The sequence below is a fragment of the Strongylocentrotus purpuratus genome, unplaced genomic scaffold (assembly GCF_000002235.5).
Source record: "Strongylocentrotus purpuratus isolate Spur 01 unplaced genomic scaffold, Spur_5.0 spur5_scaffold_2, whole genome shotgun sequence".
Taxonomy (NCBI): domain Eukaryota; kingdom Metazoa; phylum Echinodermata; class Echinoidea; order Camarodonta; family Strongylocentrotidae; genus Strongylocentrotus; species Strongylocentrotus purpuratus.
The window spans coordinates 20,838,194-20,859,519 of record NW_022145605.1 but is presented as its reverse complement, the minus strand read 5'-3'; the positions used below and the strand labels follow the sequence as shown (position 1 = coordinate 20,859,519).

The window sequence follows — 21,326 nt, the reverse complement described above, 5'->3', positions numbered from 1 at the left end:
TATTACCAATCATGTGAGAGAATATGTTTTGACTAATACATGATGATAACAATTTTGCCGGGAAACCGCCTACTAATTGATATGTTTGGTAAATTAGTTTATCTACATGGTCTGTGAGAGATAAACGCACGTGTCGCGCACGTGTGCGTATAGTTCCATATACATCTTTCTGTGTACAGTGCTTGTAACTTTACGAAGACTGGGCCAAATTTCTTATCATTTTGATGATTCCAAAACCTTGCAGTACACACCAATACTTATATGCTAGATGATCAACCTTTTCTGATCGATTGCACAACGTTTCTTTCATAATGCAATCGCATGACCGTAACTGGTCTTTGCCTTTAAGGTCTATCCATACGAAAAGTTTCAACTGTGTAGTATATTGACCATTATGGATCTATAGAAGATAGATTGAGACGATATATGACCATTGACCCCATACAATAAGCAGTTACACCTTTGACCCTAATTGACATAACGAAGAATGCATTTTCACAATTTTATCTTCTTCCATGAAATGCTCTACCCGTCATGTTTTACCTAGATTGTGCTGCGCATAGGTTCAGTCGGATTATTTTGGGCCATTACAAGAAGTGGGTTATTGATGTGGACAAATGCTCATGTACCCTTTAAGCTCATATGATGTATTTTATTACCAGAGGAAAAAAAAATTGGTCAGTCACTCAATAGTGTCTGACAGTAAAGTCTAGAAAGTAAAGGGGTTTCCTTGTTTAATTTGAATACTAGAAAACTGCTAACGTTTATATTTCACAAATAGGACAAACGTGACATATGCATAATTCCTACAATGTTCTACAAAATTTGCGAATTTAACATTCAATTGAAAATTTCGACATGATCCCACCATCTGATCCAAAAACTATAATCTCAACTTTTATAGCCCATAGTCTCAGCTATAACATACCAAAATTTGGGAGAACATAGAGCACAAATAAGCTAGATAGTGCTCAAAAATTAATGTCATGTAGATCCATGATTTGAACTAAATTGGCACCTTCCATAGGCTTAACACGCAAATTAAGAAAATCTGTCCAGTTACCTTTAATCGCAATTTTCACTATGATGATGTCATCAAAATGAAAAATAATATGCAGTGAACTTGTAGACAATTGCCTCAACTACAAGATATCAACATTAAGAAGAGAATAAATCAATAATATACAGAGATACAATCAATTTTCCATAAATATGCTGACGTCATAATATGCAAATTCGTATTTTGAGTTCCAAGGTCAATATGATGATGACACGATATACTTAATGGCAAAATGAGACATGAAATCACATCTCCGACTCGGACTCTATCCGAATATGAAGACAAAAATTGAGGGTTCCCGTCCATCCCGAAGAGCCATAAGGGTTTTGTATAGGCATGTTGTTGCCCATATATGCTATGTATTACAAGAGCTCGCACGCACGCACATTTATCTTGAACGGACGCTCATTCCCTTATTAATGGTCATAAAGAGATAAACAAGGTATCAAATTGTCCGGAAAAACAGGAGAAATACTGTGTTAAAAAAAATCTAGGAGGAATTATTTTGCGTTCGGCCTTGACAAACGAAAACGCGCGCGAATGCGCGTGTGCGCGTTTCTTTATTTACTTTATGAAATGCTATTGCTATTAATGGCGTACGCGCGTGTTTTTTGACCTGAAATTGACTGGACTGATATTGACCTTGATTCTGGTAAATATTAATGAGAAATAACTATTGGTTATGAAGATATGATTATGAGTTAATTTTCACAAAATGGCGCCTAGATGACGTCACCAGTCAAGGTCAAGGTTGAACACGTTATTTTGATTTCTCTACATGCCTATATGGGTCGAAATAAGAAAAATAAATAAATAATAAATAATAATAAAGGCAATTCTAACAAAATTAAAAGGTGGTCTGTATAGATACAGCCCACCTGATAATAATTATGATACTACTGCTTATTAAACTACTTCTAGCTCTTATCATGTCACAGGGCTAATGCCCATTGTGCCAAGCCCCCCCCCCCCCCCCCGTGCGAGGTTGTTTTGGGGATAATCTGATTAACGCGATGGTTCTATGAATAGCGCGTGCGAAACACACAGCACAGTCCAATAAGCATGAACGATAACTGCTATTACGAATGCGTGCTTGCACGCACATGGCAGTGAATCAATGGTTAGCTCGCATGTACAAAGCACTATAACGGTAGCGTGCATGCAGCCTCATGGCATGCTATGAGCTAGAAAGAAGAAGAAAAAGAAAATGTGCAGTTTTCAAGAGAACTGCGAAAAACTTCGACTTGCTCTAAAATAGCGATCTTTATACCTACGTCTGACTCAATGAAACTTGGCAGATATAATGTATCCGTATACACTTAACAACTGTCTGCCAAGTTTTGTAAAATTTGATGACGTCTTCTTTAAGTTATCGCCCAAAATGATGAATTAACTACGTGTTACATAACAGCCCGTTGCATTGCATGCAGATGGCAATGGTGTCAACACACAGAAACGTTTGAGTAAATCTTATTTGAACATGAGTTAATATACAAATTCCGCCAAATTATAAGACGTGTCGGCCCCCTTCTCGCCTTTGTTTTCCTTGAAATTTTGCTAGCGGAGTCTGGGTGGCCAAAAGCATGTTTAAAATCTGTCAATGGTAGCATATTCGACGCCATTTTATACTATGCATGCTTTATGTTAATATGGACGGCCGATTGTGCCACAGCACGTATCATGATGTATTTCTCATTCACCCAGACCCCTTTCATTATGCACGCAGTGCTTGCGAGCCCTATCTAACTTCTTAGGCGTAGTCTCTATCAACATATCAATGTCATTGAATTCTTCGTTCTCCGGAATCACTCATGCGTGACCGTGTAGGTGCCGTTCTGTTAGTTTTCGGGTCGTTTTCCTTTAGCCTTTCTTTCGTCCTACCTATATCCAGGCGCGGATCCAGGATTTCTTAGGGGAGGGGGCCCAACTTCTTTTTTTTTTTTTGCTCCCGGAAAATTTGAAAATCGCGCCGGCCGAAAAGTCGCTCAGTGGGGGGGGGGGGGGGGGGGGGGGGGGGGGGGGGGGGGGGGGGGGGTACAGAGCACAATTTTTTTTTTTTTTTTTTGCTCCCGAAAATTTGAAAATCGCGCCGGCCGAAAATTCGCTCAGTGGGGGGGGGAGGGGGATAGTGAGCACATTTTTTTTTTTTGGTCCTCAAATTTTTTTCAATTTGCATCCCCCCCCCCCCCCTTGAGCGCCAGGGGGGGGGGGGGGCCCAACCCCCCAAAAAGGTAAAAATCACGTGATTTTACATAATTTTTTTTTCTCAAGGGGGGGGGGGGGGACCCGGGCCCCCCGGGCCCCCCCCCCTGGATCCGCCACTGCCTATATCTCCACTATTCTTCAAGCTACAGACTTCTAACAAATTGCTCTGGATAGTCCGAGAGATACTCAGTCGTCTGTCACGTAAAAACACGGGTGTCAATACACGCAGTGTTCTAATACAAATGCAGTTCTAGTCTTCTTTTTCTTACTTATTAAAGATCCCACTAGTTTTGCACGCAGTACTTGTAATCGCTATCTAGGTCCTTTTAGTCCGTGAGCCAGAGGGGGCTACCGTGCACCCCCCCCCCTATGATCCTATTTTTTGGGTGTCATTTTGTTCATTGGGATCCATAATATCAGAAAAAAGATGTTCCCAAGAAAAAAAACTCATTTGGACACTGCTTTTTTGCTCCTTATTTGAAGATATGTAAAAATGTCAGTTGTTTGTGTTTTGCACACTTTCTTAGGGTTTGTGAATTATGTGCTTACATTTTACCCTGTTTCTCAGCAGATATAACTCTAATCTCCACCAAATTTATAAACGATCTTCGTAAACTATACAACAATAGGAAGACAAAATTATTTTATTTTATTGTCTTCAATTATTAATGACGTCATAAATTTGCACATATTAAATATGCAAATTTCTGTCTCAAAACCTGTCAAAATCACCTAAAAGTTGTATTTTGTCTGCTATTATCATGAAATAAGTTTTCTAGCCCCCTAATTTGGTGTAATATTATTCATTATTCACCCCCCCCCCCCCCACTTATTACAACTAGTACATTTTGTATATATTGGATATTGGATAGCAACTCCTCTGGTACAGTCCACGAATCACCAAGTCCTGTCAGAGGTTTGACAAATTTGTTGCGTTGCTGCAACAGTTTGATTGGCTTGACTTTGCCTGTAGCATGTAGTCCAAGGAGTGCTGGGCAAAATTAGTGACATTTTTTAGCCGCTGCTTGTTGCCTCTCCTTGTATGGAAGAGTAATGTTATGTCTGAAGTGAGATGAGCGTAATCAGGCAATATAAAAAATATATCACTGTTTGGGCTTTTGATCTGCACATGATCACAACATTGCTTCTTTACCGTATTGGCAGTAAAGGATCACGCGTGAATCTGTTTCTTGTTGGGTTGAGTCGAGAGATGGAATCTCAGAACACAGTGTCTCTCTCCCATTCTGAGAAGTGAGCAGTTGGGCTTCTCCTTCTTTGATGAATATCATCTTTTCCCATACAGTCTCTTAGCCCGGCTCTTAGCCATGTCGTGCTTACTCCAGACATCCAGAAGAACTTGAATAAGTTGTTTCTTATTCTCATCATTCGTTAGGAACTGCTTCCAGTCAGAGGGTCTTTTAGTCTTGCCTCCTTTAATCGTCATCTTCTCTGCACACCCACGCCGTGTCCGTTCACTTGACTTCACAGAGTCTGGCTTGTACATGTCTGTGCTGAAGATGACATCGCATTTGGACAACGCTCCATTGTGAATTCTGATGCAAATATCGTTGAAGTATGCAGGCATCTCTTTTAGGTAGTAGAAAACAGCCTTACCATCTTCCACTACCAAGGAATTGCCAGTGGTTGGAGGTTGCGAGTTCTCTACATCCTTCCGGAGATAGTGTAGGCCCTTAAATGTATCTGTCTTAGCAAAGAAGTTGTTCCAATATTCCAATTGAGTAGAGAACAGGGATCAAAGAATTCCCGTAGATCAAGTTGGCTGCCTTAACTTTGTGCCTTTACCATCAGCTGGATAGCAATGTCCCCTTGTTGCTTGTAATCTTTTACTTTTCGTTGGGATGTTTTAAGCTTGAATTTCTTTTTTTACTCTGCCATGGTTTGAGCTTCAGTTTCTTGATGGGGTCAGAGAACGATGTCTTTTCTCTAATCGCTCTTTGATGAGCATCTCTTTCTGGTCTTTCCCTGTGGTAATTTTTATGCATGACATCTTTCTCAACCTCAGCTGGAACGCGAGCATAACATACAATCCATTCTTGTCATCAACATCAACATGATTGAGGAAGCTTTTTACATCATCTATGGCCTTTTTTAAAAATACATATCCCTCACTTTTCCTCATCTGAGTTGGTTGTTGATCTCTGTGTTTATTTCCACGGTGAGCATCAAACGTCATATCTGCATATGTTCGAGCCCACCTCTGATATACACTGTAGTTCTCAATTATGCCAGAGACACCGACACCACTACCACCCCCACCGCGAGATTTGCCATGCTTCAGGATTATCTCCTCAATTGTCTTGTCGACAGCACATCGGTTCCCCGGAATGAGCGACCTGGCAACACTTATTGCACCTCTTTCGAGCAATGTCATGGCACCAGGATGTGAATCTTCAATGTTTACCAAGAATACATCAAGGTAGGTCAGATATCGGGAGTAATTGTGACCGGGTCAGGCATAAGGAACAGGCAGTGCAAGTACAATGGACAGTCATTTTCTTTCACAGACCTGATCAATGAAAGATCAATCCAAACGCGATCAGCATACGACATCAAAAATTGTGCCGTCTTCCCAAGAGATCCTCTTCGAACATCAGCTTTGAAACTCTTATATGACTCTATCAACGCCTTCAGATCTGCATTAGCCACAACCTCAGCAAGCCTCTCCTTTGTTGGTGATCGAATTAGGTCTTGGAAGATATTATTTGATTCCTCAGCTATACCAACAAGTGCATCATCTTTTCCAGTCATTGACAGGAACTCATACAAAGGAGCCTTTCTAAGCACTCCACCATTGTCTTGTGACAATGCAGACTCCTGTTGCAGTTCTTTCCTGTTATGACGTCTTTCATAGACCCAGAAGACATGAGACCAGCTTCAAAGAGGATATCTTCAAGTCCCGATCCTTCCATTTTCTTTCCAAGCATCTTGGATTATGCACAAATCAAATGGAAAGTGCCAATCAACACAATGTGTTTCTTGTAATTTTATGGATGGCTCCAAATGAGAGGATATGCCTTCATGCACACGCCCAAGTCAAATGTTGTTATGACATAGTCTTGGCCAACCTCGCGGCTTGCTTCTTCTGCAGCTCTCGGGCACTCTTGGATTGTATCGAATTCTGTTATGGGATATTTTATAACAGGATAGTAATCTATGGTCATCACATTTGAAGGCACATGCCATGTTACTGAGACAAATCCAGCCCAACCTGGAAGCTCTTGACCTGTCTCTCCACTACTTTTTCGGACAAGCGTCCACGCAATATCATTTCTGGCACATTGTTTGAATGCTTTATATCGGTTGACAAGGTGGAAGAGGACCTTCATGTTCAATAGCCAAGGAACGTTCTTTGGTTCATGTACGTGCTTCTGAGGGTACTGTGCCATTTGAAGATTCAACTGTCTCATTGTTAGAAATCACCTGTAGCATAATCCCATGGGCTGTGTGGACAGAGCCAGAACCACTTAAGCTTCAAATGTATTGGTTGAAATCGTCAACGTCTGAATGGAAGATTGATGGCTCCACGGGATGGCGGACTACCTGTCTAGATAGAATACCGAAAGTCTACTGTAGCGTTTCTGCTATGGCAGATTCAAGCTCAGGTGAAAATGAATAGCTTTCTGAAAGAACAAGGCGATTCATGAATGTGATCAATTGAGCACTGCGTAAGAGATGTCTCAGAGTCATCCATATCAGAATATACTTGGACATTTTCCACTTTCCATTTGTGGCTGCCCTACATATATCTTGCCCAAGAGATATGACAAGTCTAGTCACTGTTTGTGATGGTCGAGTTGGATTTCCACTCAACAAATGGTTCAGAAACTTCTCTAGCTCAGTGGGAATATGGTCATCTATACAGGCAATGGCTTCGATCTGCAGTTGAGGGCCAGGTATTTCATCATCTACAATTTAATCTACATATGCTGGCAAATGCTTTCTTGTGGGCTAGTTCCATTGTTCTCTGTTTAGCTACTTCATCGTACTTGTCACTTCTCCATTAATCTGGTTCTTAGTTCGCCACATATTTCTTCCGACAGTTCTTGTGATATCTTGCTTCTGCAGCAAACAGATCAACTTCCATGATTCTCAAAAAATATGTCTTCATCACCAACTCTCTTCGCAACATCTACAACATTTTGCCACATTTTGCATATAATGAGATTAATGACCAACTGCTGAATAAGTTGGCTTTGTCTGATCCCCCTCTTCAGGCTGATACTATAAAAGGAAACAATGATGTATGTGGTAATAAACTGTATTGATTTAGTTTGATGTTAACAGGCTAGCCCAAATAGTAATTGAAATACTGATACTTATTTGGTAATATCAAGATGACCCTTGCTTGCAGCACCAAGTTTTTAAACAGGAACTTTAATTGAATGTACATTATATATGTAGAATGTATTAATCGTAATATGCGGGGGGAGGGGGGGGGGAAACAAAATTTGCGGGAAACATCAGATAGCATATCAATGAATAATATTATACCAAATTAGGGGGCTAGAAAACTTATTTCATAATAATAGCAGACAAAATACAACTTTCAGGTGATTTTGACAGGTTTTGAAAAAGAAATTTGCATATCAAAATATATGCAAATTTATTTACGTCATTAATAATTGAAGACAATAAAATAAAATAAAATATTTTTTTTACCTATTGTTGTATAGTTTACGAAGATTGTTCATAAATTTGGTGGAGATTAGAGTTATATCTGCTGAGAAACAGGGTAAAATGTAAGCACATAATTCACAAACCTTAAGAAAGTGTGGAAAACACGAAAAACTGACATTTTTACATATCTTCAAATAAGGAGCAAAAAAACAGTGTCCAAGTGAGTTTTTTTCTAGGAAACATCTTTTTTCTGAATATTATGGATCCCAATGAACAAAATGACACCCACAAAGTAGGATCATAGGGGGGAGGGGTGCACGGTAGCCCCCTCTGACCCACGGACTATTTCCTCCAGCCCGATTCCTTTCAAATTTTGTTGGTGTGATCATTCCAATCTTGGTCAACTAACTCCTTGTTTTCCAAAGTCACTCAATCGTGATCGTCCAGACGTCATTTTGTCCGTTTCCGGGGGTGATTTAAGGCCTTTCTTTCTCTCTTCGTTTCTCCACTGTCCTAGATACTGCAGACTTCTTACAAATTCCTCTGGATAGTCCAGGAAATGTTCTTTCATATGTGACGTATAACATTTCCTTTAAAATGCCATCTTCATTCTCGAAATTCAAATTCGAAATCGACTAAAGACCGTTAAATGCCATAACTTTTACATATCAATTTCGTTTTGCAACAAACTTCTACGGTGTCCTGATGTTATCATTGCACAAATCCTAGCCGAAATTTACGCTCTAATGGTCATGCAGAATATAAATAGCGCCCTCTAAAGTTCTAAAATGGCTTTCGTGCAGGCTTGTAGAGCTTTCAGTGTTTAACCTACGGTAATAGACCCTACTTTAGATTTTAAGAATAAAAATATATAATCTGTTATCTTCTCCTGTGCGTTTTGAGAGCGTGAATATCATCTTTAAAAACATCAATAGTGTCATTAACTAAATAGTTATTGGAATCACTTTTCCGTTATGTTTGGTTTGTCGGATTCTTCTTCTGTACTGTTTTTTCTCTAGCAAGAAATGTTTGCATCGAGGCAAACCGGAGAAAAATGCCAAAATGTAGACATACATGGTATTTTAACTCCCTCTGAAAACTTGTTCAGTAAAGGCCCCCTCTAATCAAAACGGGCTTAAAACTATTTTTGAATGAGACAGGTAGACACAATTTTGACTGAGATTCCGAATATGACAATGATTTTCCTTAGAAATCATCAATAGTTCTGGAATCTAGCTTTAAAAATGACGACTCGGACCGCTCAGGAAAAAGCCCAGTTTCGGAGCTGTATTGTTATACATAATGGCACTTGAATGGAGATACCCTACTATAAGTTGAACATACCAAAAATCAACTCAATCTCCAACAATTGTTCAAAATAGGTCATGATTTAAAAGTTGTTATCTTTCTTTCCTGTTTCTTGTCAATTTTCTTATATTTTTTGAGTATTTTTCCTGAAAACGAAGACATTAGTAGCATGCACTTTCTCAAAGGTTTCACGGCAAATCGTTGCACAGTACAAGTTCATAACGAAGATGGGGTGCATTATGAATTGATGATGATCATTACGGTCGCTAACTTCATCAAGCCACGTGACCGTATTTACCTTTTTTCGAGGGGTGGAGCTTAGCAAGCGTGAGATCTGTGACAAATGGATAGTTATTATCATCTTTTGGTCAATATATATGTTTTCTGAAAAATCTTAGGCTGGAATATTAATAAGTAGCGGTGTATTCATGTTTTGAAAGGCTACATTAGTTCGGTTAGAGGGGACCTGGATGGTACTAGTGGACCTGAATGTCAGGTAAAGTGTCATAAACAGAAGCCAAAACATTGTTTCCATTTTTCACTTCAGTTATATGTCTGTCTGATTTTTCTCGTATTTTATTGTAGCGAGGAATGTTTGAATGAAAGCGAAACGATGAAATCCCCAAATTTGGACATGGTTACACTTCAAATAGTTTTCCATCGTAAATTTACTCTAAATAATATATTCGACAAACATGTTTTTGAGCTTCAAAACACCCACGCTCCTCAGGTTACTATCAGTGAAAATAATATGTTTTTAAATTGTAAAACCTACCAGCGTGAACATCATTTCAAATGATTTCAATCAAGGCCCGTTTCCTTTCAGAATGTTCCTTTTAAATGTGTTCTTCTTTCTTCTTTTACCCTTGTTACAAGCCAACCGTATGAAATATCTTATTCACCTACGATACTGTGACATGATATAAAGAGTGTGCCAGTCCGTGTATTATGGTATGAATAATGAGGATCGGAAATAGAATAAATATGTATGATGATGATTGTGATGATGATAAGTGTTATTATCATTATTATAATCATTATCATTATTCATAAATATATCTATATTATTATGAGCTCTCTATCTCTCTCTATCTCTTTCTCTCTCTCTCTCTCTCTCTCTTTCTCGTATATTATTGTAACGAGGAATGCCTTTGTATCAAACGGAACAAAGTAATACCCAAATTTGGACATGCTGACACTTCACCTAGTTTTCCATTGTAATTTTACTCTAAAGAATCTATTCGACATGGTTTTGAGCTTCAAAGCACCCACGCTCCTCAAGTTTAGTATCAGTGAAAATAATATTTGTTAACATGAAAAACCTACCAGCGTGAACATCATTGTAAATGATTTCAATCAAGGCCCGTTTCCTTTCAGAATATTCTTTTCAAATGTATTTTTCTCTCTTCGTTTACCCTTGTTACAAGCCCAGCTGTATGAAATATCTTATTCATCCACGGTCCTGTGACATGTTATAAAGAGTGTGCTAGCCCGTGTGTTATGGTATGACTAATGAGGATCGGAGATAGATTAGATTTGTATGATGATGATGGTGATGATGATGATAAGTATTATTATCATTATTATAATCATTATCTTAATTAATATATAATTGTTATCATCAGCATCATCAGCATAATCATCAATGGCAGTAGTGTAGTAGTATATGTAGGAGTAGGCCTAGTAGTAGTGGTATCATTCCGCTCCTTATTTTCCTGGTTATATTTAGCAATACATTATGCGCCCAGGATTTATTGCTATATTTCATCCATCGAAAACTCTCAATTCGTTGCTGAAATATTATTAAGGGAAATGAAAAAAACATTAGAAGATTATTTAACAAAAAGTAGAATAATAGGAAAGAATGAGTAAAGAATAAAATCATAGCAATAGACAATATTTCATAAATTATTGTATTTGAGTTTACCTTAATAATGTGCATCTAGCTCGAGATAAGCATTTCTATAGCGCCATTCATCTATCTAGAAATTCTTCCCCGAGGCTCATTTATTATTACCCCGGCTTTAGCCTAGCTGTCATTACAGCGCTCCAGCATTCGAATTTCAATTTCAAGGAATTAATTCCTGCCAGGTACCCATTTACATCACCAGGATTGAGTGTGACAAATTATAGATCAATGTCTTGCCAAAGGACATTAGTGCCGCGGCGGGACTCGAACCGTGGACCTTGTGACCGATAGTCCGGCGACGTATCCACTCGGCCAGAACCAGGAATGAGGGCCCTTGATTCCCACTTGCCCAATTGTCTGGGGCAATTAAAACAAAAAATGATTGCAAAAATGAATGGTTTGACACGACACCTCTACCGGCGGATGAACATGGAACAATAAATTTGTTTACATGATTGCATTATGTCTTATTCATTCTAGTTGTTTATGCTTTCTGACCTGTTTTCAACACAACATCATTTTTGTCGATCATAGCTCTATCATGTTTCATGTGTCAAGGTAAATTTTTAGGAAAAAACAATATTTCACTCATGATATATTCGTTTAACAGTTTGATTCCACTTGGTGGATTTTTAATGTTCGAATTATTTGGCGGAGAGAATATTCTCACGCGTAACGACGTTGTATTATTATTATTACTTTGGGGCTAGGCTGTTTCTCTCTTTCTCTCTCTCTCTTTCACTTGTCATTGCCTTCCTTTTCTCTTGCTTATTTCCCTCTTACCACGTAGTATGTAATGTGAATGTGTGTTTCTCGATCATATCTTCACCTTCTTCTTCATCTTATTTTTCCTAGTAGTGGTGGTAGTAGTAATAGTAGTAGTAGTAATAGTAGTAGAGGAAGAAGTAGTAATATCAGCAGTACCACAATATTATTGGTGTTATTCTTATAGTTATCATTTTTCTTATTATTATTATTATCACAATTATCCTTAGCAATACGTCATGTACCCAAGATTTATTGCTATACTACATCCAAAATTTCTACCCAAACCACCAATTCGTTGCTGAAATATTATCAAGAGGGAGAAGAAATGTTTAAATACATATATGAAAATGAGGTAAAATATAAAGAAGAAATAGGTAAAGAATACAATCATGACATAAATAATACGTCATGAATTATTGTCTTTAAATGTACCCTTATTTGCATCTGGCTCGAGTTTTGCTTGATTATTTGGTACTGGATGATTAAATTGAAACCATGAACCAGTTTACAATAATTGAATTATGTCTTATTCAGTCTGCTTCTATTGTTTTGTGACTGTTTTCAAAACAATATATAGAGAAAAGAAAAAACATCGGAATATATATTTTGAAATAAAGTAAGATATTCAGAAGGATAAAATAGAGAATAAAACAGAATATAAAATATAGAAAAAGAACATAAAGTAAAATATATAATAACACATATTAAGGTAGAATACAAGATGAAAATAGAATAGAATATAAAGTAGACTATAAAGCAGACCATATCAGGATATATTAGGCTATAATGGTTGATTTACCCATTTTTATATATCAAATGAATGTTTAGAAATACACGAATTTGCACAGTCCACTATTCATTCATTCTTTCCTTCAAAATGGTTTATTTCGAATAAAACTTTCATCGCGGCGTTTAGTCGAATTCATATAGCTCCGTTTAGTCTCATTTGAGAACCGTGACGCCCCCTATCGGCAGAGTCCAGCAGCCTAACATGTACGTTAGCCTATGGACTTTTACCCCCAAAATCGTTAAAAATTCATTTTTGTTTAAACGAAAAGCACATCAACCCCGACGTACGTTATCACTTGCTCTTTCATTTGAACCCTCATGTCCCATTGACTTTTGAAAGTTCGCAAGCTCGCCATTGCCTATATAACACATGTACAACAAGTCGAACTTTGGACTCAATTTACTACGCGATTGTAAGGTTATAAGTCAAGCACACGAAGGATGAGAAGCATGAATTATCATAGATCAGTTCTGATTTGTTCATCATGTCCATTTCATCCGACCCCCCGCCGTAATTTTCCCATTTAGTATAGGCAAGCATTTTGCCGAGGTAAGCGAAAACATGAATATTCATGAACACTATGGACTATTCGATTATTAGCAGAGGGGTGCAATTGTGCACCACATCAAACTCCCCTACTTTCAGTCAAGTATTTCATTGTATTATGTAGTTTGGTAGGTTTATTTTACTTACTGTTTAATTATCAGATATCAATGATAGTTTAAAGATATGGAAAAGATTCTTGTATTCTATATTTAGCAAAGTGATCTCGCATACAAAAATGAGACAACCGGAGCAATATGACTAAAGTTAACAAAGAAAATTAATAACACATAATGTAATATACAAAAAAAAAAATCATGATACATTGAATCTGAAAAATAAATCAGTATAAATAAGAGAAACATAACTTAATGCAACAATTGGAAACACCAATTAAACAGAAATCAGAATAAGCATAAAGTAACGTATACTGAAGTCATGTGAAAGAAAAAAGGACTGAAGTTTAAAGCAGTAAAAGTGTAGAAAATAGTGAGGAGAAAAGTTTGCAAATACAAAGTTAATTATCAAAATTAAAAGTGGGAGAGATTTAAAGAGAAAGAGTAAAGGCTGAGAGGGGAAAAAGGTATAGAAACAAGCAATAGGGAGCGAAAATGGAGGGGGAAAATGGGAAAAAAGAAGAAGAAGACGATAAAGAAAAAAAAGAGGAAGACGAAGAAAAAGAAGAAGAAAAAGATGAGGGAAAAGAAGGAGAAGTAAAAGAGGGAGAAGAAAGGGAAGATAAAGTTAAAGGCGTTAAAAGAGTACAAGAACAAAATGAAGTGAAAATATAACACCATGCCTGAAGTGGACAAAAGATGGGGTAAAGAGGTTCTAAGGCAATCACCCCCGGAAAATTACCCCCGGAAAACTACCGCCAAGGAAAATTACCCCCCGGAAAATTACTCCCCGGGGAATTATCCCCGAGGACAACTACCCCCCGAGGACAATAACCCAACGAGGACATTTTCCCCGAGGTCAACTACCCCCCCCCCCCCCACCAGGAAAACTACCTCCCCGTGGACAATCAGGATTCAATAGAAGAAAAAAATCTGACACATTGAGAGATGGCTACGAGCCCATAAAATCCCATGCATGAACCAACATTTGTTCAAATACCATAGCACGTTATCTTCCTCATTACTACACATTTCCCTTTGATTATAATTTATGCAACACCACTACCGGTTGCTGTTTTCCACGCAGGATGTAAGTTTTAGGTAAATGTCCTGCGCATATCAAAATGCATGGAAATACATTTTGCTGGAGCAGCGTTATTTCAACTTTTTGTTAGTCACGGTACCCTCCTAGGAAATGGAAAGTTTCTCCCAATCCCAAATTCTTCACAGATTATTTATTTTGCATTACTCTGGCACTTGTCAAGTGCTATGTATACATGTGTGGGCACATTTGTTTCGTTATTTAACGAAAGAGCAAGAATAAAAAAAGAAAAGACATTTCCAAAGGGGTAAACATAAAATTCAACACACTAACAAATGATTTAAAATACTGTATGCGGGCACCTCGCCGCCATATGTACATGAATACAAATGATACATTCGGTCACGACCTTGATACACGAATATGAGGCTATTTGGGCTTCTCGTTGCCCTTATTCATCATGTTTCTAAATGTAATGAGTGTGGTAACAAAGTAATTTTGAAATAAAAGATAATATATACTCGGGCGCGGCCTAGCTGTCAAAATATTGTCAGCGAGCGAGGAAGAAAAACACCTTATTAGCTTTAACATTTTCTTTTCTCATGTAATTACAATACTCTAACCATTTCTGATTTTTGTTTTCACAAAATTAACGGTTTCCGCTGTTCTGTAGTAACAAAATTAAATGAGATGAATGTAACTAAGAGCGGGTATCTATTTTCTTTTGACATGACACCTTAATACATACAACTTGAAGGCATTTTCTATTCGAAATAAATTACTGTACAAGAAAGCATATTTTACTTCAGCAAGACAACATAAATATATATCTAATAACGTGAAGAAAACCTTTAATTTTGATCATGGATGAGGGCCCATTATACATACAAAGACAAATACACGATCATTGTTGGGGAGACAGGCTGCGACGAGTACTCATCAGCAAATAGTGATATTTTAAAGTAAATATGGCGCGTGGAATCCACCCCTACATGTTATTGTCTAGTATTTTTGCAAGATCCTAAGCAAGGATGCTATGTATTAAACCCCCCCCCCCAAAAAAAAAACAACAACAACAACAACAACAACAACAACAAAAAACAAAAAAAAACATGGAATCCTATTTCAAGGCCCTTTTTGATGGTTTGCTAGTCTAATACTATGGGAGGGAACTATTCGATGCTCCATGAAATAATTGACCAATCAGAAGCGACCTCCACTGTCTCCACTCTTTGTAAATAGATAAGTTCTGGGATAGATAACACCCCGATCGCCAATTACCCCAGCTAATTAAAACTGTGAAGGCAATGATTTTAGCGAATTCAACATAATGTGTTAACTGTTAATTTTGCATTAAGTAACGCCACCTCCAAAGGCGCCTGTCGACTGCGTCGTGTACGCGATGCGTTGTTTGTTATGCGCATAAGTGAGTCGAGTTTAATAGTCCACTAATGTACCGAACACCAAGCGTCAACCTTTCAAATATTTCAGAAACCAAAATGGAAAAGGAAAATCAATATCATCAAGGAATGAATTTCTCATTTTCGTTTCACGACTCAACGAGTGAGAATCTTATTTGCCTGGATGGATGGTTAAAGTAAATCATAGTGACTTCATGTGGGACAACTCTCTCTCTTTTTTTTGTGTGTAAAAAAACGTTTTGACCTGTATCAATTTTTCTTTCGTGTAGGCCTATTTTCATTACACATGATTTGAGAGTTGTTAGTCGACACAAGGCATACAACGCCAACTTCTATACACATATATTTCTCTATTTATTCTTGCACATATTAATTTCATTTTAACGGATTATAGAGATTAATTTATACTAAAACAGTGTAATTTTATACTTCACTTTCAGATCACCTTTTAGTTCATCTTTTTATGAATGATTAAAATCTTCAAAATATACTAATACTACTCGAAGGCGGACAATTAATAAACTTGTTTGTGGCCAAAATGCCTATAGTCTACTGGCAACTTGTCGTAGGGTTGGAAGGCAAAACCAGAAAACAATTCAATATCAACACTGCCTTAATAAAAGAAAATAATATCGAGGGTACGTATTAATAATTTTTTTTTAATGTATCTTAACTTTTCAACTACAAAATCATGTAGGAATCCGTTGCTGAGATCACTCGTTCCTTCTCAACTCTCGAGCTCGTCGCGAAGAATCCATCAATGATGGCCAAGATTCACATTCCTGACTCTGTCGGGACCGAGTTTGAGCTGAGAGAACCTGAAAAGACACGACGTCGAAGGCAAGTCGACTCGCCATCGACTGTCCCGACATCGGTCACATCATCAGGCGCCGAGCAGCCAAGCCTGGGTCAGAACCCATTCGGACCATACTCATGGCCTATGTATTCTGGTATGAACACCATGTCCAAGGTTCTTAAAATTCGATAACAGATGCTAAGATTATATGACAAATTTCCTCTCGGCAAATCAAATGCAATGATTTCAGTATAGCTTATGATAGTTATTGTAAGTATTTATTGATAACAAGTCTTAAGAAACAGAGACCAGACGTTTCTTATTTCTCTAATGCCTATCGCACACAAAGGCTCAACTATGTAGAAAAATTAGTTCGTGCGCCAAGAAATCTAATGTTCACGTTTCATTAACCTTGCGAATGATGATACTCTCACCTAGGCATGCCAAAAAATACTAGACCCCGTAAGTCGATTGCGTATACATCAGCAAATAATGTATCTTTTGCAATGGGCATTGGACACCTGGCAGGCCTTGAGGCCTCAACATTTCGAAAATCTAATCGGAAACCACTGCATTAGTGGCATTAGGACAGTACCGGTTAACTTCATGAAGATAGAAACACTGTTGAGGCTAACAGATGCGTTAACTAGAAGAAAAGAGAAACATAAGAGAGCCTCAATACCAAAACGAACTTCCAGAGCCATAGGTCATGTTGACCACGTAAAGTCCATGCATTGAAAGTCCGAACAAAGGAGATATCAACATTTGAAACTAAAATATCTATGAGTCAAGTAGAAGAATAAGAAATTTATCAATGGAACGTATGACGTAGGTCATTATCATCCAGGTTGAGAGTAACCTTCAGAAAGAGCTATTTTACTTGATACGACATATAAATATATGCTGTTTCTTCTTTAGGTCAATGTTTCTTGTGTCCTGCTGGTGTTCCTGGACGAATAGGTCCCCCAGGACCACAAGGGGTTGCCGGAAGGGATGGCAGAGACGGACGGGATGCGTCGACGATTCCACAAGGTAGACCTATAACAACATACATCTGACACGATATGGCACGCACGCAGAACTTGTATAACATTCATAAACCGGAGAATGCAGAGCTAGCGAAATAAAATTCAAGATATTTGAAAACACGAATATTGTAACTCCCTGTTGTCTTTGAAAATTTACACAATAAATAGATACTACCTGTACCGTGTGAGTCAAAAAAGTTTACACCTAGAAAATTGCTGATTATTTTAAAAATCATCTGTGAACAGTAAATTATTATACATCTCATGGAAGAGTGTTTTATCCCACATCATTTGGTATCATTTCTGTGTGGTATGTGTTCACGCTTGGATGAACAGGAGGCATTGTTTGTGAGAGTGCAAACATCGACATGCGCCAAAGTGATGCCTATAGTATGTATTATGTTGGGATTAGCGGAGTGAGAGAGTGAATTGAATGTATCAAATGAAATGCATTACATATGCTTTTTGCAAAGGGCAAAGTCACACACACCCACACACACACACACGCGCATAAATGTTCGTTGATATTTGATATTCGTTATTTGATATGTGTGGCAAGATTAATTTTGTTAGGGATGTTATTTGGATCTGCAAAGACCAAATTAATACCCAAACCCCAATTGTTTTATTCAAACATCACATAAGCAACTTTAGCGCAAGTCGATTTTTGCACTCTCGCAAACAGTGCCTCCTGTTGATCCAAGTGTGAATACATACCACACAAAAATGGTACCAAATGATTTGGGATAAAACGCTTTTTCATAAGATGTATAATAATTTACTGTTCATAGATGATTTTTGAAATAATTAGCAATATTCTAGGTGTAAACTTTTTTTGGACTCACGCTGTATAAGCCTATATCAAAAAATACAATATGGAGATGGATAGTGGGAGGTCACTCGATGGTGTGTGGTTTTCACATTCTAATGTAATAACAGCTGCCGCTTAAAGAGGCAAACGTGTAAATTAGTCATTAATAATGATGAGAACATAATATAAGCCGGGCAAGTTACACAAAAATATGTTTGTAGCTTTTTTGGCTTTATTTGATAAGCCACATTGGATAATATCGGTTATAAAATAAGATATAAAAATCCTAAATGTGTAACATTTTAGCTGAGGAAACACCCTTCATACAACGATCAAGTACACACAGGCTGAATCCTGTTTTTTATAATCTCGATTGAATTTACCACTAATGATGGCATTCCAATACTACGAATATAGATATCCAAACGTCTGGAATACAATTGAATTTTGTCTCTATGGATTCCAATAAAACTTCTGAATGTTTAAAATTGTAGCTCAAGAAACACCCACTTCACCCAGCGACGAAAAAAAACCACTGGTGATACGGTAGTGCCTGCAGTAGGTAACATTACAAGTCTCCCTGGTGTCATCTATACTCGCTGGGGCAACGATGTATGTCCCGAAGATGCAGAACTCATCTATTCAGGTTGGAACAGACAGGCAATATCACATGAAGGAAAACTCTGCACATGTTTTTTCCATGATTGCAAGGACTTTCCGAAAATCCAGCTCATGTAATTTCAATAGTATTTGTGCGTCTGTCATATTGAAACGTGCAAACACTTTAACATAAGTATTTAAACATGATTGAATACACAATACGGTATGAAATATCCTCGAGTTCATTTTTCGAAAGTCCTTGGAATCTTGTTTAATTGTATGCTGTCACCTATAATTCATCGTATTTTGTGCAACAAAAAGTTCTTCATCGCGACAAACGAAACTCATGCCTTCAATAGCATCACTGGCGGAAATTAAAGTGCACAAGATACGGTGGGGATAAGTGAATGCACATAATACGCAAACTTCTTTGAGTTATAGTAATGTCTGACCCTTCTTTATACAATATATGCAAGATTAAACAAAAATGTAAAGTGAATGTCATGCAATAACAAAGAGATCATAAACAATCACTAATGTTAGGATAGCAATAACTACAATAGCTATAACAGCTAAGATAATAATATATACAATTATATTGCGCAAATAATAATCCTATGGGATGCTCAAGGGGCCTACAAGTAATATAATTTTCCTGAAGTCATCTATATTCGCTGCCATAAGTCTCTTAAAACATTTAAGAATGTTTGAAATAATTAATTCTTTCCAGGTACCCGTTTACTTCACCTGAATAGAGAGTGACATATGTAGATTAATGTATCGCCAAGGAATACTAATGGCGGGACTCGAAACACAAACCATGTCATCCACATTCCGGTGACGTACCCGCTGTGCTAATTTTTTGACAAAATTGATGACCTATATAAGTACGTAATCCCATTACCAACCATGAGGATTAGCCCAAGTGCAAAATTCAGATGCCGTGTCGTAGATTATGTCATCAGGCAGTAGATCACATGGTTTGCATTTCGGAGTTGCCTGCAGTGGTCCCACATCAGTCTGAAATTAGTTTCTAATGAATTTGAACTAAAGTGGGTTTACCTTTGTGTTACATTGCTTTGTGATTTATTCAGGTTCTATTGGAGGTGCACACTACGGTCATACTGGTAGCGGCTCAAATCATCTCTGCATGCCAGAAGAGCCTATATATGACGAAGTAGAAACTTCCACACACGCTGATCGAGCCCTACTTTTCTCTACTGAATACCAACTCAATACTGGTCCTTCACGCATGCAACCAATGCATGACCAGACTCCGACCTGTGCAGTCTGCAGGGCGCCCTCTGGCCGCACCAGCAAACTTATGATTCCTGCCCGCAACGTGTGTCCTTCTCAAGAATGGCGTTTAGAGTACGCTGGTTATCTTATGGCAGAGAAATACACAACCAAGAGATCGGAATTCGTGTGTGTGGACCGAGAGATGGTTCCTAAAGCGGGGACCCAGGGGAATCAAGGAGGTGGGTTGTTGTTCATGACAGAAGTCCGGTGTCTGGCGGGTGGGGGCTTGGATTGTGGACCCTACATCGACGGTTACGAAATTACATGCGCTGTTTGTACTATCTGAAGTCCTACTAATAAATGTTTGTTCCTTGTGTATAGTTTGACACAGTTGTAAGTTCTTGTTATGCTTTTAGAACATCTTAGTTTCATACACACAACAGTGATAAAATATACACCTTAGTTTCATACACACACAAGTGATAAAGTGTGAACCTTAGTTTCATACACACGACAGACTGTGATAAAATGTACATTATAGTTTCATACACATACCGGTAATAAAGTGTAAACCTTAGTTTCATACACACAATAGTGATAAAATGTCAACCTTAGTTTCAGACACATACCAGTGATAGAGTGCAAACCTCAGTTTTTATACACAACAGTGATAAAGTTTCTGATAAAATTAGGCCTCGCTTGTCGATGGTTCTCTAAATGTTGTTAATGTTTATTGAATTTCATGGTAGATTTTCTTTTCATTTAGGAAAGAATAGTTCTGTTGCTATAAACCTGAATTTTCTGAAACAAATTAGCTTTCATTTTTTACAGAAGTGTGAAACGAAACATATTGATCGTTTAATGTACATGTGAATAATAAGAATTTACTTTAATTGAATTTAATTAATTAAACAGACATTGCCTTTATAATTCAAAATGTGTGGAGGTGTACCTAGTTTTGCCCGTAATGGTTGACGGGAAGTAGCTTGCTTTAGATCAATCTTATTTGCTTATGGAGATTTTTTTATAATAAAAGTATGTTTCTTAGTCAA

The 21,326-nt window shown here is 37.7% G+C and overlaps 2 protein-coding genes across 2 annotated transcripts in view; both read left to right on the top strand.

Annotated features, from left to right (window-relative positions):
• LOC100890487 overlaps positions 1-21,326 on the top strand; it is a 28,987-nt gene extending 7,661 nt beyond the window's left edge. The window contains exons 3-6 of the mRNA XM_003726651.3: positions 16,498-16,750; positions 17,515-17,628; positions 18,930-19,081; positions 20,130-21,326. Of these exons, the coding sequence (XP_003726699.3) occupies positions 16,498-16,750; positions 17,515-17,628; positions 18,930-18,985 (423 nt within the window). The 3' untranslated portion in view covers positions 18,986-19,081; positions 20,130-21,326. The remainder of the gene's footprint in view (positions 1-16,497; positions 16,751-17,514; positions 17,629-18,929; positions 19,082-20,129) is intronic.
• LOC115926418 lies at positions 19,046-20,620 on the top strand. The gene is made up of 2 exons (XM_030991113.1): positions 19,046-19,169; positions 20,130-20,620. Exons 1-2 carry the CDS (start codon positions 19,046-19,048, stop codon positions 20,618-20,620), a joined length of 615 nt encoding a protein of 204 aa, XP_030846973.1.

What these genes read in the sequence shown, in the direction of transcription:
- LOC115926418 (XM_030991113.1), top strand. Translation starts at nt 19,046, where the DNA reads ATGTATGTCCCGAAGATGCAGAACTCATCTATTCAGGTTGGAACAGAC. An exon ending in TTTCCGAAAATCCAGCTCAT is followed by an intron (nt 19,170 to 20,129) that starts GTAATTTCAATA and finishes TGATTTATTCAG; the next exon opens with GTTCTATTGGAGGTGCACAC.